Source organism: Schistocerca serialis, chromosome 9 (genome assembly GCF_023864345.2).
Source record: "Schistocerca serialis cubense isolate TAMUIC-IGC-003099 chromosome 9, iqSchSeri2.2, whole genome shotgun sequence".
Taxonomy (NCBI): Eukaryota; Metazoa; Arthropoda; class Insecta; order Orthoptera; family Acrididae; genus Schistocerca; species Schistocerca serialis.
In genome coordinates, this window is record NC_064646.1 from 310,903,264 (window position 1) to 310,921,157 (window position 17,894).

The 17,894-nt window shown below is 42.7% G+C and overlaps 1 protein-coding gene across 1 annotated transcript; it reads left to right on the forward strand.

The window, feature by feature from the left end:
* Positions 1-2,085: 2,085 nt before the first annotated feature.
* Positions 2,086-10,995, forward strand: LOC126419571 (trypsin Blo t 3-like). Its single transcript, XM_050086759.1, has 3 exons — positions 2,086-2,121; positions 10,437-10,543; positions 10,785-10,995. Exons 1-3 carry the CDS (start codon positions 2,086-2,088, stop codon positions 10,993-10,995), a joined length of 354 nt encoding a protein of 117 aa, XP_049942716.1.
* The last annotated feature ends 6,899 nt before the right edge of the window (positions 10,996-17,894 follow it).

The window sequence follows — 17,894 nt, forward strand, 5'->3', positions numbered from 1 at the left end:
AAGTTTATTGGGATAATGAATGGGTAATTCAGTACACAAAGGGAGTGAAAATCTAACAGTCATGGGAGACACGCATGCTGTTATAGAGGAAGTGGGAGAAGAAAGGTTTACGAGAGAATATGGGCTCGATAATGGAAATGAGAGTGGAGGAAGACTAATATTCAGGTAAATTCATCATTACAGGAATAGAAGCCACTCCGTAATGAAATAAATGGGCAGTGTACTGAAGCTAAGGCGAAATAAGTGGAAAGAGTACATTGAAAGCCCCTTTGAGTGAGAGGAATAATCTGATAACGTGATGGGAAAGAGACATGGGGTCCGGTAATAGAGTCAGAATTTAAAAGAGCTTCAGATCAAGTAATGAAGAAGGGGTAGGTAACTGTCCGTCAAAGTCACTAAAATCACTGAAAGCAGTGTCAGCAAGATGACCATTCAGATTTGCTTTTATAATGTATAAGATTGGCGATGTACTATCCGGCTTTAGTAAAGACATCATCCACAAAATTCCGAAGATAGAAAAAGCCGATAAGTCCGAGAACTGTCACACAATCAATTTAATTGTTGGTACACTCAAATTTCTGACAACGATCATAATAAACAAAAGAATGGAAAAGAAAACTGAGTATGTGTAGGATGACAATCAGATTGGCTTTAGGAAAGGTAAGGGAACCAGAAGGTCAACATGAGGTTGCAGGTGGCACTGGAGCCAAGACTGGGAAAATATCTAGACACGTTCCTAGGTAGGGTTTTTCAACGCGGAAGAAGCGTTCGACAATCACAAATGGTGCAAGATTTACGAAATTCTGAGAAAAATAGGGGTTGGGTGTAGGGAAAGAAGGGTAATATAATGTACAAGAAACAAAACAGAACAATAAGACAGGAAGACAAAGAGTGTTCAGATTACCTTACTGTTTGATCTATACATATATAAACCAATGGCTGACATATAAGTACGTTTCAAGTGTGGAATTAGAACTCAAGGAGAAAGGATATTACTCATAAGATTTGCTGATGGCACTGCTGTCTCAGTGAGAGGTAGGAAGAATTATAATAGTTGGAATGAAGAACATAATGAGTACAGAATATGGATTGAGAATAAAATGAAGAAAGACGAACGAAATGAGAAATAGTAGAAATGAGAAGAGCGAGAAACTTGACATCTGAGTTAAGCGTTAAAGGCAGACGAACCTCAGGAATTCTTCTATCTAGGTATCAAAACAGCCCATGATGGACGGAGCAAGAAGGATGTAAAAAGTAGAGAAGCACTGGAAAAAAGGTCATTCCTGCGCAAGTCAAGTCTACTAGTATCGAACACAAGCCTTCATCTAAGGAACAAATTTCTGAGACTTTGAGTTTGGAGGGCAGCATTGTGTGGTAGTGAAATATGGACTGTGGGAAGGGCGGAACAGAAGAGATTCGAAGCATTTGAGTGTGATGCTACGGAAAATTAGGTGGACTGATATGGTGAGAAATAGACCTCCTCCACAGCATCCGAGGGAAAAGAAACATTTGGCCCACATCAGTAGGGGGAGCTGCTGAGGGTAAAAAGAACGGAGGAAGACAGAATTTAGAATACATCCATATAATAATTGAGGTCTAAATTGCGAGAGCTGCTCTGAGGTGAAGAGGTTGGTTCAGCAGAGGAATTCGTAGCGGGCCGCATAAAACCTATTTCAGAACTGATAAAATAAATAGAAATAGTTCAGTGAATGCGTCTGCTGCACTTACTTTGCTCCACAGAGTACACCCTTGTCAATGTTGTTCACATCCCTGAACTCGGGTTAAAATAGTTCATTTGGTAGATATGTAATATTCAGTTATGTGCAATATGCATACGAATCTCCTTTCACGGAGAACGCCGGCTGGCGTGGCCGTGTGGGTCTAGGCGCTTCAGTCTGGAACCGCGTGACCGCTCCGGTCGCAGTTTCGAATCCTGCCTCGGGCATGGATGTGTGTGATGTCCTTAGGTTAGTTAGGTTTAAGTAGTTCTAAGTTCTAGGGGACTGATGACCTCAGATGTTAAGTCCCATAGTGCTCAGAGCCATTTTCACGGAGAATAAAATTATTGTGTCCAAACTAGTCATAATGGGTTTTAAGGTCAGAGTATTGTTGCGGGAATTGGTAAGTAAACATATTGAATCAAGATGTGAATAAGTTTCTTGAAGGCATAAACATTTTCTGAGAGTTAGTGCTATGTCGATCCTCGTTCTGATTTACACAATTTCGTAACTCCCCGGGGGAAGATAAATAATGGTTGCAAAATACGTGAAATTTGCCTTCCAAAACTTAAGCCGGCGGAAGTGGCTGTGCGGTTATAGGCGCTGCAGTCTGGAACCGCGGGGCGCTACGGTCGCAGGTTCGAATCCTGCCTCGGGCATGGATGTGTGTGATGTCCTTAGGTTAGCTAGGTTTAACTAGATCTAAGTCCTAGAGGAGTAATGACCTCAGAAGTTGAGTCCCATAGTGCTCAGAGCCATTTGAACCAAAACTTAATTTTACTGAAATTCCCTCCGTTTTGGACGTTGTTCTTGCAGTTAGATTATTTTGGATTTTACAGGAAGGATTTCAATTGCAAAAGAAGTGTGATCAAAGACGAAAATCTTACTTAAGATGTAATGATAATGGAGAGATTTGTTGCAGCATGCCAGCTATCGAACTGAGAGGACTGCATATCTCTATACCTGACTCAAGAACGGCAGTTACGTCCTGGATGGAACAAAGTAAGCCAACATTTGTAAAGAAAAGTACACACAGATAACTAAATGACAGAGGAGGAACAGTTCTAAGATAGAAATCTCAAATAACAATTGTATATTATTAAAACAATTAACCTTTTTAACATCAGTCGACGAGCATTACTGTCGTGGATTTACGATTAAGAACCAAGTATCATACATTCTAAAGTTTAATTATTTCCTTTTAGAGTCATACTACGAGTTGGATTCATCCTTTAACTAGTCTCCCAAATTCTCGTAGTTTCAGACGCTTCTTTCATATGCCCTCATAGATGCATTTTTTCCTAACAGGACGGGGCCCTTCTGTGGTACTTATCTTAATCAGTAGTATTTATTCTTAGGGACACAGAATGCAAAGTTAAATAGAAAGTGAGTGTAAAACAAAGAAAACAGCGTGATTAAGAATTTTCAACATATATATAGAACTCCATTTGAGAATTTCTCCTACATTATACAATGAAATTTACAGATTAAATTAAAAGATTAACTTAATTAACCTGAAAATTCAGCCTTAAGGCATAGCGGCTGATGAACAGCTAACTCATGTTCGACATAATACTCATGCACCTGCTGCAGTGGTGTATTTGGCTGTGGTATGACTGTGTCCCAAAGGCAACGGTTTTGGTGTTTTGTACCATATTCGCCTTGCACTGCCGATGAGTTGTAAAGTGGAGGTCAATTTTAACATTCACTAATAATCAGCACAAAGAGAACATTTTGACAACCGTGATTTTATAGTGACGGTAGTCTATCTGTAATTCTCTGTATAACTGTTCTGCTAAGATAGGTCTGTGTTAGAGACTGGCAATGGTCTCATCAGTGTGCGTGTTATTAGCAGTAACTTATATATGCAAAGGCCTAACGTATGTTTACAATGAGTTTATATTGAGTAGAAATTACAATGTCTGAAGGCGTATCTACCGGAAATCCGCCAAAGGTTTATTTGGAATTAAAGTTTTATTCGACATAAAAGAAACTTAACTTCGTTATGAATCGAAACTCATTTCTAACGGAAATGCATCCAGTCGTAAACAGCACAATACATCGTTGTAAGATTACACACGTCCTATATCTACATTTGCATCTACATGAATATTCTGCCTGGCAGAGGGTTCATCGAACCACCTTTACAACAGTTCTCTATTGTTCCAATCTGGAAGAGCGGGTTCTGATTTCCCTTATTTTATTACGGTGATCGTTTCCCCGTAAGTAGGTCAGCGTCAACAAAACATTTTCGCTTTCGAAGGAGAAAGTTGGAGGTTGAACTTTCCCGCCGCAACGATAAACGCCTTTTTTTAATGATGTCCGCCCCAAATCCTGTAGCATGTCGGTGACAATGTCTCCCCTATTTCTCTATAATACAAAACGTGCCACATTTCTTTGAACTTTCTCGATGTGCTCCGTTAATCCTATCTGTTAAGGATCCCACACCGCGCAGTAGTACGCCAAAAGATTACGGACAAGTGTTGTGTAGGCAATCTATTTAGTGGATCTGCTGCATCTTCTAATAAAGCACAGACTTTGCTTCGACTACCCCACAATATTTTCTACGAGTTCTTACCAGTTTAAGTTTGTCATAACCGTAATTTCTAGGTATGTAGCTGAATTTATGGCCATTAGATTTAATTCGTTTATCGTGACCCCCCCCCTCCCCTCCATGTGGAGGACCGCACACGTCTCATTGTTGGCAAACTGCCAATTTTCGCACAATACAGATATCTTTTCTAACCCGTTTTGCATTTTGTTTTGATTTTCTGATGACTTTGGTAGACGATAAACGGCAACAACATCTGCGAGTAACCTAAGACTGCTGCTTACAATGTCCATATTAAGGTCCATGAATAATGTATTGCTAATAAGTCCAACAGGACACTATTTTGAAGGAACGGAAGATACAGTGCTGTGTGTTAATTATTAAGAGCTACTTACAGAATGTGACTGATTATAAAGTAACTGAAGTTATCTGGCGTAGTTATGTACTCTCTTAATAGACATTTATCATACACTTAGTGGACAAATTACCGTATGCTACAAGAACCAATCAAGCAGAACGTAGAACATCTCTCCCAATCACCGTCATCATCTATATTCGTTTCAAGGACTCATCAAATAGATAAAATATCACTCCTGCTGTGCGTGACTGAATAATATGACCACAATTGTGAGAGAATAATCACTTCATAAGTCGAACGTAATTATTTTGGCCGTTATCAGGATAATGATGCCGCACAAACGATATATGAAGATCGTCGACCCCATCCATGTCTGCAGTTTTAATGGTATATAAAGGGCGAGGGCGGACATTCTGGCAGTCACAACTTCCACATTGCAGCGCCTGGCCATCTTCCTTGTGTGCCTGCTGAGCTCTGCTAGCCGGGCGCGGTGGCCGTGCGGTTCTAGGCGCTGCAGTCCGGTACAGTGGGACTGCTACGGTCGCAAGTTCGAATCCTGCCTCGGGCTTGGATGTGTGTGATGTCCTTAGGTTAGATAGGTTTAAGTATTTGTAAGTTCTAGGGGACTGATGACCTCAGAAGTTACGTCCCATATGGCTCAGAGCCATTTGAACCATTTTGAGCTCTGCTCTAGCTCTGCCCACTCCGGCCAGGCTGTGGAGCAAGGGTAATGGCCGCATCATTGGAGGATCCTCTGCCAACATAGCCAACTACCCGTGGCAACTGTCTTTCCAGTACGGCGGTTCGCACATCTGTGGAGCATCCATCATCAGTTCCAACTGGGCGCTGACGGCTGCTCACTGTGTGGACGGCATGAGCCTCTCTCTGATCAGTTTCCGGGCCGGCACCTCAACGCATGGAAGCGGCGGTTTCGTCAGAAGCGCCAGCTCTGGCTACATGCACGCATCGTACAATGAAAATACCGTGGACTACGATGTTGCCGTTGTCCAGGTGTGTGGTAAATGCCTCAATTAGATTTAATACAACATCTGAACATTGTCTAGGTCACCTGAGTTAAGATGTTGGCAGGTCCTCTCTCTTTGGTGTCACGCATGATGCCGCCACGTTTCTCATAAAAATTCTTTTTGTTGATATAGTTCTTCTGTTCTTTGACTACAACATCATTTCCTCCCCTTATTGAAGCCTGTCGCGTGAGCGTTTTGTAAATATGAGTAGCATGTACATGTGACGGACCTCAAGCCAACGAGTCCGATTGGTGGCGGTGGTCCGATAGTAGCACGCAATACAGAGAAGGGTGAAATTTGAGGGAATGACCAGGAAGAATCATTGCGCAAGGCAGTGGGATACGGAAGTACTAAGAATTGAAGAGATAAGCTTGAAGATCTCAGGTGCTATAGACACTGAGATAACGAATAGCTCAGTAGGCAGTTCAGTTGTAGAGGAATGGACATCTGTATAAAGGGCAATCATAGACGTTGGAATATAAAACAAGGATCCAAGAATGGTAACTGCGAAAAAACCATCGGTAATAGATGAAATGCTTCATTTGATTTCTTGATTCCGAAACAGCCTTGGGCAACGTAAAATGTTGAATGATGTTCGAAATTCTGAGAAATATTTGGGTACGCCGTAGGGAAAGACGGTTCGCATACAATATGTACAAGAACAAAGAGGGAATAATAAGACAGGAAGATTAAGAACGAACTGAGCGGATTCGAAAGGGTATAAGACAGGGATGCACTATTTCGCACCTACTGTTCAGTACATAAATCGAAGAAGCAATGATGGGAACAAAATAAAGCTTCATGAATGGAATTAAAATTCAGGGTAAAAGGATACCAATTACAAGATTGGCTGAATACATTGCTGTCTCCAGTGAAAATGAAGAAGTATGGAATCTGTGTAATCAAACGAACAATCCAATGAGTACAGAGTGCATACTGAGAGTAAATCGCAGAAAGACGAAAGTATTGAGACTTAACAGAAAATAAAACAGTCAGAAACGTAATATCACAATTGGGGACTTCGAAGTAGTTCTGTAGCCTAGGTAGCAAAATAACCCATGGGGAACGGATCAAGGAGAATATTAAAGGCAGAGTTGCACTGCAAAATTGGCATTCAGGCGAAGAAAAGTCTACTAGTATCAAATATAGGCCTTAATCAGAGGATGAAATTTCGGAGAATGGACGTTTGGAGCACAGCCTTGTATGGTAGTGAAACGTGGACTGTGGGAAAACCGGAACAGAAGAGAATCAAAGCATTTGACATGTGGTGCTACAGAAGAATGTTGAGAATTAGGTGGGCTGATCAGGTAATTAATGAGGAGGTTTATCTGCAGAATCGACAAGGAAAGGAATACATGGAATTCATTGACAAGAAGACGGGACAGAATGATAAGACTTTGTTAAGAAATCCGGGAATAGCTTCCATGGCACTAGAGAGACCAGTAGAGGGTAAAAGCTGTAGAAGACGGCGAATGGAATACATCCAATAAAGAATTGAGGACGTACGTTACAATTGCTACTCTGAGATGAAGAGGCTGGCGCGCTGGAGGAAATAGTGTGTGTGTGGGGGGGGGGGCGGAGAGGGGGGGAGGGGAGACATCAATCCAGTCGGAAGACTGACAACTTTCTGTCTGTTTTGCCTGTTGAAGCACCAGCCGTCATTCCTTTGCAATTTCCAGCAGTCTTCCTGAAATGGCCCTATTTAGTTCATTAACAACAATGCAAAATTGAACCGTTGGAAATTCCAGGGTTGTCGTGCGGGGCGGGGGGTGGGGGGAGGTTGTTGTTTATGCCCACGACTAAAAAATAGAAGGGGAACCTAATTTCGTTAATTATTATGAACCTTTATTAACATCATGCTTTTTAAATATGTACAGTTTTCCAAGTCCATAAGTAGCGTCCAGAACCTGAAAATATCCTGTAGCGCAGTCTTACGAATACAACCGTTTTTTCTGTAACGTGTACATCGTATGGAGAGGTCCTTTATGACCGCTACAAAAAATTTAAAAATAATAAATTCGTTAATTGACGCTGACTTTGATTCTTAACACATTATTTAAAGATGTACATATGTGTAAGAAGGGTCCTGAACACTAAAATGATCCGAAAACTCAAACCCGCTACTCAGACTTAAATTTTTGGTTTACGTTTAACAAATATTGAACAGTTTTTGAATGTATTATAAGAAATAGTTAAAAACAACAAATATTTTTCAAGAATTTGAAATATAAAGTACATGACTAAATAACAATATTTTCGAAAGTTGGGGATAAAGCACTCTACTCTCTTGGTATTGCGATCGTTAAAGAATGCATTTTTATGCCAATGTTTACTAGAGAATTGTTTTCGTGCGTACTACCTCCTCCCCCCAAAAAATTCAAAATAGCTCATAATGTATACATTTTGTAGCCTATGTTCACTAGACTTTTTTTGCTGTCATTGATCTTTTATGCTATACCCTCTCCTACTGAATTAGAAGAGAAGACGTGAGTCATAGAAGAAGAGAAAGGATACTGTTTTTGGAAGAGAAAGTGCGAGGGTCCTTAAGAGAGATGAAGAATCATAAAGGAAGTGGAATTGGTGAATTACTGGCAGAGTTGTTTAAGAGCCGAGGGAATAGTGTTGTGAAGGAGTTATCTGGTCTATGTAATAAGATATATGAAATAGACGAATTGCCACATGACTCTCTCGAAGAGCCGAGGGAATAGTGTTGTGAAAGAGTTATCTGGTCTATGTAATAGCCGAGGGAATAGTGTTGTGAAAGAGTTATCCGGTCTATGTAATAAGATATATGAAATAGACGAATTGCCACATGACTCTCTCGAAAGGTATGACACTGTTTGTGAAGAAAGGAAATATCAAGAAATATTACGATTTTAGAGCCGTTAATTTCATTTCCCAGTAAGCAATGGTTCAACTAAGGGTGATGAATGGAAGAATTCACGGAAGACTGGAAAAAGGTTTGCAAAGAAACACTACGGCTTTAGAAGAGGGAACGATACAAGAGTTGTAATTGAGAACTATAGGTGAGTGATACTTTCAAAGTGGAAGAGATGTTTATACTGTTTCCGTTGACTTGGTGAAAGCCTTTGATAGCGTACTATGGAATAAATTGGTGTACATTCTATGGAAGGGATAGTCGACTGTAAGGATAAATGATAGATTAAGAATATTTACCTACAATACAAAATACGTCTACAGATTGGAAATGAGATGTGTGTGTGTATGAAATCTTATGGGACTTAAGAGCTAAGGTCATCAGTCCCTAAGCTTGCACACTACTTAATCTAAATTATCCTAAGGACAAACACACACACCCATGCCCGAGGGAGGACTCGAACCTCCGCCGGGACCAGCCGCAGAGTCCATGACTGCAGCGCCCTAGACCGCTCGGCTAATACCGCGCGGCGGAAATGAGATGACATACTAACGCAAAATTTGAATGGGAGTGAGTCAAGCCTGCTGTATGTCCACAATACTGTTTTCTCCACAACAATGTTTAACATTTGTATGGCGCCTATTATTCAGAAATGTTTGAGACAAAAAAAGACCACTGTTAGTTGGTGGGGGAGGATAGAATGTAATCGATTTGAAGATGATGAGGCGTTAATGTCAGACAGCGAAAGTAGTATGATTGAAACGAAATAAATGAGATCCGTAAAGAATTCGGAATGAGGATTACGAAGGGAATGACAAAATGCATGGTGATAAGAACTAAAAAGCTATAATAGGGACATATAGACCAAGTTAGCGCTTTCAAATATCTGGAAAGCATAATCACAGAAGATATGCGATTTAATAATGAGGCGAAAACGCATACGACCGTTGCTAAGGAGGAATTAAAAAATAACCACAGGCTCCTATGCGGGTGTATGGACAAGGAACTGAAGAAGGTACTGACGAAGTACTTTATTTCGAGCATGGCATTATATGGAGCCAAGAGACGGACACGGAGGAAAGAGAAATTTGGATAAGATAGAAAGGATAAAATGAGTAGACAAAGTGAGAACTGAGAATGTGGAAAGAGAGAAAAAAATTTTAAGGATATTAACGAAGAAGAAACATAGTTGGCTGTGGGATAACTTCTCATGATCAGGGTTCATAGTCATGTAGATTTCTTTTAAATGACGTCATATTCGCCGTAGGATTTAAAAACTGACGTGATGATGAAGCAAAATAATTTGCAGTATCACTTAAGAATGGCCCAAAGCTCGAAACTAGAATCGTGAAATAAATAATTTCTGCAGTCAGCAGCAAATATGATATCCTTCATAAAATTATCTTAGGCTCGGCTGAGAAGAGATAGTTTACTGATGGACATTATGGCAGAAACAATCAATGGAAGAAGAAGAATAGGATGCAGATGGTACAAGATGGAGGATAGTACCAGAATAGAAAACAATTATGGGAAAACGAAGAGTGTAACAAATGACAGAGTTGCTAGGAGAGCTCATTTGAACACCTGTCGTTGGGCAAAATACTGACGATGATGATTTCATAACCGTGAATACTGAACATTCCTCCTTAGACATTCTCTAACTTTTGAAGAGGGACAGTGTATCTGTGAAACAGTTAATGATTACACTCATATATGCTAAATGTGTCCTGGATTAACTTTGTGTTAAAACAGCAATTAACCCTTCCTCCCCTGTCGTGAAATGCCGTCTTCAGAATACACTGAGAATGGTATTTTAATATACTCATATTCATTTCCCACATGTTATGTTACAGAACCCACATCGCTCGATGTAGCACACGTGCATTGTTTCTTTCCTGATTTTCAGGTATCCGGATCTCTGCTGGTTTCGAACGCACAGGCAGTGGGCCTCGCCAGTGACAACTACGACCCACCAGGTGGTCTCGGAGTGACGGTGACTGGCTGGGAAGCCACGTACACCGATGGACCGTGCCGGCCGATGTGGCCGTGTGCTTCTAAGCGCGTCAGTTTGGAACCGCGTGACCGCTACGGTCGCAGGTTCGAATCCTGCCTCGGGCATGGATGTGTGTGATGTCCTTAGGTTAGTTAGGTTTAAGTAGTACGAAGTTCTAGGGGACTGATGACCTCAGTAGTTAAGTCCCATAGTGCTCAGAGCCATTTGAACCATTTGAACCGATGGACCGTCCGCCAACAGTCTGCTCAAGGTGGACATCTTGGACCGCAACACGTGCAGGAACACCTTCGCCAACATCAACACTGTGACCGACCGCATGGTGTGCGCCGGCCAGGCCGGCAAGAGCGTCTGCATCGGTGACTGGTGGTCCCCTGGTCAGCGGAAGCAACCAGGTGGGCATCGTCGCCTGGGGCAGTTCAAGGTGCGAGGCCACCCCCGGTGTCTTCTCTAACGTCGGCAATCTGCGTTCCTGGATCCGATCTGCATCTGGCGTCTAAGGACTGGACTCTCTACTGTCCTGAGTTCCATCACTGGTATATGTAACGCGAACAAAATGTTTGTATGCAATTCTTTGCCCTTTTAAATAAAGAATCTGAGCAACGTAAGCGTTTCGTTGTTTATTTTATTTTCTGGTATTTCTTTCGATCCGTAGGAAGTATTGCAGACTGAGGGCAGCACTCTGAAGACGAGATTCGAATTACAGACAACTGTCTGTGGAAAACTTTATCTACGCTTTAAAAAATGAACGGGAAGTTAATTACTCTTTCTGCAAGTTAATAGTGCTGAGGTATTATTTATTTTGTGCTGTGTGACAGCTGAATACAGGTAAGTCAGAAAGTAGCTGATCTTTCAAAAATGGTTCAAATGGCTCTGAGCATTGTGGGATTCAACATGAGTCATTAGTCCCCTAGAACTTAGAACTACTTAAACCTAACTAACCTAAGGACATCACACACATCCATGATCGAGGTAGGATTCGAACATGCGACAGTAGTGGTCGCGCGGTTCCAGACTGAAGCGCCTAGAACCGCTCGCCCACACCGGCCGGCAGCTAATCTTTCAGTTTCCAGCATTTGTAAGTATGCGTTTATGAATGTCTCTGGCTGCCTGATAAGGGCAACTCCATTAGGTCGCCAATCCAGATATTTGTGCAGTACCATATGAGAAATCCAGGCATGCCTCATGGTACATGTCGTTTCTCATCTTCGTCAGTAAGCTGTATCGAGATAAAAGTAGAAATCACATGAGGAGGTACATTCTACCGACATTAAATGGAAACAGTTGTCGTCAAAAGAATCAAATAACCGGACAAAATTATCCAAGTACTCTGCTTGCGATATGCCGAACCACAACAATTTATCTGAATAGTGTGCTAGTTCTGGACTTACAGCCATCACAACACGCGCAAAGACTAGCGAAAGCGCACAGATTTCTGAGTTCGATTTATGACCACGCACCCTGTGTATCGCTGTTTATTTAGGAGCTGACAATGTCTGTTAAGCCAGAAAAAATTCTCTTTTTAATTAAAATGTTACTGCTAGATAATCATTAAGGAACGATTGATAGCTGCCAATGAACAACTGATAATTGCTACGGAACACAACAATTAGTATGGGACCCCCGATCAAACATAGTAAAAGGAAATGTTGAATGCGGGACGTGATAACTGCAGCAAAACTTCTACACGAACTCTCGATATGCAGTCAACAGTGCATGCAGTATGGTGTTTGACTATGGTTATTGAAGAACCGATTAGTGCGACATTCTATATGGGGTGGCATTACGTCTACGAGACATCATTTGTGCCTACGTTCGAACAGTTGGGTGGCTCAAAGACGTTTAATGCGTCTCGTCTGTGGTCGAAGTGGGAAGATGCATAAAAGTTTCAACTCGCGATTAAAAACGGTCGGCTGAAGGTAGAAACGCTATGCGTAAGCATGTTGGTGTTCGTGCACGGACCACCACAGCGCCAAGGGGTTAATACGAAGTTCTAAATGTGAAAAAGAAATTACGAAATGCGTTCAAAAAATTCCGAAACATCGGTAATTTTGCGCCAGTCATGTCTTGGAGCGAAATGCGGTTGACGTCCCTGCACACGCCTTTGTTTACTGTGTAACTGCCGATGCTTTTTAGTTACCACTCAGTGAGTATTTAGTAGACTTGTGTCACGCAGTTTGAGAACTTCGGAATGGCAGAGATAGAGGAGCTAGTCTTCTGCATTAAATTTTTGCGTGCAACTCAAGGAAACCTTTACCGACACACACCAAAAGTTACAGCTAGCTTGTGTTTAAGCCGTACTCGGTGTTGCGAATGGTTCACAAGGTTTAAAAATGGCCAGACAAAAGAGAAAGATAACTCTCGTTCAGGACGCCCTTCGACATCTATCGACAACGCTGATGTCTGAAATTTCTACTAAATTGTGCGTGCTAATCGAAGACTGACTGTCCGAGAGATTGCAGAAGAATGTAACATTTCAGTAGGATTATGCAATGAAATCCCGACACAGCATCTTGAAATGCATCGAGTTGCCACCGAGTTCGTCCCAAGCCCCATGAGTCGAGACCAGAAGGACCTACGCCTCACAATCTGTGATGAGCTTTCGAAGAGCGCAAATGAGAACGAGATGTTCCTTGAGAGAACCATAACTGGTGATGGGACGTGGGTCTACGGTTATGTTGTTGGGACCAAGGTTCAAATCCCACTGAAAGGACGAGGATTTGAAACGATAGACGAGACAAAAGAAAATTCACAGACAGTGCTTCACGCGATCGAACAGGAGGCTTACCAAGACTGCTACCGGGATATGGAAACGACTTTGGGAGCGGTGTAGTAATTGAACCATCAATTAGGGCGGTTCACAAACAACAACTCAAATACACATGTTACTTCGAAACGTTATCGTGGAAGTAGGGGTCAGGAGGTGCTGGTGAAATAACACACACTGCTAAAGATACCTTTTTATTTTAAAAGACTTTCACAATAATAAATTTATGTCTGGCTTTATCTAGAAAAAATAATTTCAAAAACAATTTCCAATAGCTGACAAATTTTCTTCATGAAAAGGAGATTGCAAGGTATGACGTTAACAACTTCCCAATAATAAGACTTTAAACATGACATATATAAAGACAACAATTTAAAAAAAAACTCTTTTAGCTGGCAAATTTTCTCTATGTAAAGGATATTGCAAGGTATGACGTTAACAACTTCGAAATAATGAGATTTTAAACTTATATATATATGAGTGAACAATACCTTAAAGAAAACCTTTAAGTAGCTAGTTTGTACTAAAGTTAAAATAGTTGTCTCTTGCCACTTAAATAACGTATATTACACCAATCAGTTGTTACAAGATAAATGTGAATAATCCCGCACACAAACCTTCACATTAAAGGCAGTTCCCAAAAAAAAAATTCCTTAGCTCGGTGAGGGAGTGACTCGTGTAAAGGAGCCCAAATCACAATAGGCGGAACAGTTATTGGTGGTCTACAGGGCCACAGCAAATCAGCCCCAAAACTTCCATTACAAGCCACCACCTTCCCGAGTTACCCAAAACCAAAAGCTGTAGCAAGGGCGGTGCCTGCATAGACTCCGAACCACAGAGACACGCGACACCTATCCTAAATCACCCAATAGCGGTGTGAATGAAATGGCCCGACCAAGAAGCAATTACCACATTCCCGCGGACAGGCAAACGAAAGCTGTGGTGGGAAGACCCAACAAACCACTGGTGAAGAAACTCATACACTTCACTAGAATCTGAAAAATCCCTGTTACATAAAAACAGTACTCAACTTCTCACACTCCACCACAGCGCCGGGAACACATTGCACTTCCTTATGCTAGTCAGAGCCAACCGCTGCTAGTGGTTTGTGTGTGTGTGTGTGTATGTGTGAAATCTTATGGGACTGCTAAGGTCATCAGTACCTAAGCTTACACACTACTTAACCTAAATTATCCTAAGGACAAACAGACACACCCATGCCCGAGGGAGGACTCGAACCTCCACCGGAACCAGCCGCACAGTCCATGACTGCAGCGCCCCAGACCCTCGGCTAATCCCTCGCGGCGCCAGTGGTTTCAACGGCCGATAAGAAGACATACGGTCCCACGCGCTGATCTCCTCCACCACGGCTTCTAAGCTTCATAAGACACGTACATGCGGGTAAGGCAGACTTAGCCCCTGACTGCCAAGAGGCCGGCCAAAGCACGTGGCGAACAGTTGACGACCCCCAACAGCAGGGCCCCGCTCGCGCCACCACCTCTCTCGGTCACAGCCCAGTACGTACTCCTCGATCGTCATGCGACCGTACCCTTGCTCCACCTCCCGCCAGAGGGCGGTAGCGATCCAAAAAGCGCTCCAAACCGAAAGCGCCACCGCAAACACTAGACGCGAAGCGAAAGCACTCCGCCTGGCGCGCTTTTCGAAGAGCCGGACACAACTACGGCTGTGTAATAGTGGAGGAGAGTATTTCGAAGGAGACCATACACAAAAAGTAAACGGTTAGAACAGTAAAATCTTGTGGACAGAGTTCTGGAATTATTTGAACAGACCTCGTACATCTAACTCCTCGGTAGATCGTTACATACGAAACCACTACCGGCACACGTGTGTCAGCCAGAACAATTCCGCGGTGATTAAATCTGCAGTTGTGTGAATGCATTGTGTCTGTTGTTTCGAATACCACGAAGAATCTGCATCCGTGATACAAGTTATGTAAGTTCATGATGGAGAAAGGAAAGGAAAGGGAAAGGACTATTGATGTCAGCTGCATTGTGACTTCGTGCTGAATCAGCGGTGACGAGTGAAGATGTGTGCCCGACCGGGATTCGACCCTGGGGTCTCCTGCCTACTGAGCACACGCGTTAACCACTGCAGCACCAGATATGGTGTTCCGCGCATCTGTGCGAACTACCCCGGAACACCTCCCGGACGACCCACATTCCCACTTTGAGCCACCTGATCACAGTCCCTCTCCGTGTCCTCCATGCTCAGTAAATTGAGATTTTCGCAGGAGGTCGTACATAAATGTGCATCTGCACAGAAATAGTGGATTCAATACCCATCGATGCACCAATAGTCTCTTCCCTTTTCTTTCCTTTCTTCCTCGTGCACGTTCAAATTACGTAAAATGTACCACAGCGCGGATTCTGAGTGGTGTCTGTTTTTTGGACATGTGCTGCAGAACAGACAACACGCAGTAACATAATTGATTGGCCTCCATGGGTAGTGTATCCACCGCCTTCAGTGCGCATGCACGATCACCTCCGAACACCTGCTGGAACATCCAACTAGTGAGCATGGAAAGCATGGACAGGAACAGAGGACTGGTGGCACTAGGTGTGAATGTGGTTCGGTCGACAGGAGTGCATAGACAGTCTGCGCAACTGCAGTAAACGCTGTGCCTGGGTGGCGAGGTGATTAACGCAACTTCCCAGAAAGTGAGAGATTCCCGATTCGAATCACACATTTTCACTCTTTGCCGCTGATTCCGCATAAAGTCCCGATGTAGCTGACATCAATAGTATCTTTTCTTTCCTTTCCTTTCTCCCATCTCCACCTTCAATTTACATAGTGTGAACCAGACAGGTTTGTATGCTCGGAAGCCTGTGAAATGCATTCCACTTCAAACAGTGCGTCATCGACAAAGTGTTCGTTGCTGTACGGAGTATGTTGGTTCGGGTCGACAACAGTGGTCCAGAGTTATGTTCTCTAACGAAACCCGGTTCACTGTACCAAGTGGCTCTGGCCACTAGTTTAGTATGGAAAGAGAGAGGGGAACACGATGTACACCACATAATACACATGAACGTCACCGGTGTGACGTACACGTCACGGTGTGAGCAGTCACCATGCACAATGGCTGATCACCGCTGTAAATCTTTGCGTGTGTGGGACCGTTTCAGCATGGCAGTACCGCACGGAGATTATGTGCGTCCGTTTAGTTGTGTGGCAGGTCCGACTTTATGGACGACTATGCTCCCCCAAGAGTGTTAAGACGTCGGACACAATGGAAGGAGAATTGCACACTCCCAGGACCGAAACCCTAAAAAACATGCGTGGGATGCTCTTGGCATTAGTGTTTCAACGAACAATTCCTCCCTGAACCGTGCAAGAACTACAAGCCGCCTTGACATAGGAGCGGGACAATTACCCCGATGTGCTACTCAACAGTTTGGCAGCCAGCATGAATAACAGGTGCAAAATCAAAATAAGTGCCCGAGGAGGCATATTACTTGTCCGATTTTGACCTTTAAACTGTGATACGATATAGCAGCGCCAGTGTTATTGTAAATTACAATGTAGTGTTCCTTTGGACATGCATGCCTATCCAAAGGAACTGAATTGTGATGAAAAGTTTCTTTGGAATGGATACATGTCCAAAACAACTTTGCATCGTAATTCAGAATAACACAAACACCGATACATCATATTTATCCGCCGACACCTGGCAAGTAGCTTTCAAGTAAAGTGTCCCACCTGTATGGGAATATACTTGATGGGTGTACGAGCACAGGTTGTCGACGCATGATTGACGACATATGGTAGTTTGGGTGTGGCCGTGAGTCGTGCTTGGAATGCTAAATGGTAAGATTTCCAATTGCGATAAGCGGAAAATCCGCGTTAGAATCCCGATCCTGCACAAAATTTCTATGTAATTATTCCATTCTACAGCTGTTGGTTATCCATATTCGCAAGTGCGAATACATTGAATGTGCGTTATGTTGTGAGTCTGACCTGTGTAGAACATGAACGTTATTTATGTTTGTTTTCCGACGTAGTGAAATGTGTACTATTTTTCGTTTTAAATATGACACTCCATCTCTATTACGTTGTTGTGTTGTGGTCTTCAGTCCTGAGACTGGTTTGATGCAGCTCTCCATGCTACTCTGTTCTGTGCAAGCCTCTTCATTTCCCAGTACCTACTGCAACCTACATTCTTCTGAATCTGCTTAGTGTATTCATCTCTTGGTCTCCCTCTACGATTTTTACCCTCCACGCTGCCCTCCAGTACTAAATTGGTGATCCCTTGATGCCTCAGAACATGTCCTAGCAACCGATCCCTTCTTGAAGTCAAGTACTGTCACAAACGCCTCTTCTCCCCAATTCTATTCAATATCTCTTCATTAGTTATGTGATCTACCCATCTAATCTTCAACATTCTTCTGTAGCACAACATTTCGAAAGTTTCTATTCTTTTCTTGTCCAAACTATTTATCGTCCATGTTTCACTTCCATACAAGGCTACACTCCATCTCTATTACGTTTGAATGCTATTTCATGTCGTCCATCATTACCTGTGCATACTCCTGCCCAACAATGTCTCGTGTTCTTTATCAACTGTCAAG

Bases quoted from the DNA above. Each gene is read 5' to 3' on its own strand.
- LOC126419571 (XM_050086759.1), top strand. From the start codon at position 2,086: ATGGGTTTTAAGGTCAGAGTATTGTTGCGGGAATTG. The intron at 2,122-10,436 runs GTAAGTAAACAT...CCTGATTTTCAG, and splicing joins GAGTATTGTTGCGGGAATTG to GTATCCGGATCTCTGCTGGT. The intron at 10,544-10,784 runs GTACACCGATGG...GTCCGCCAACAG, and splicing joins GTGACTGGCTGGGAAGCCAC to TCTGCTCAAGGTGGACATCT.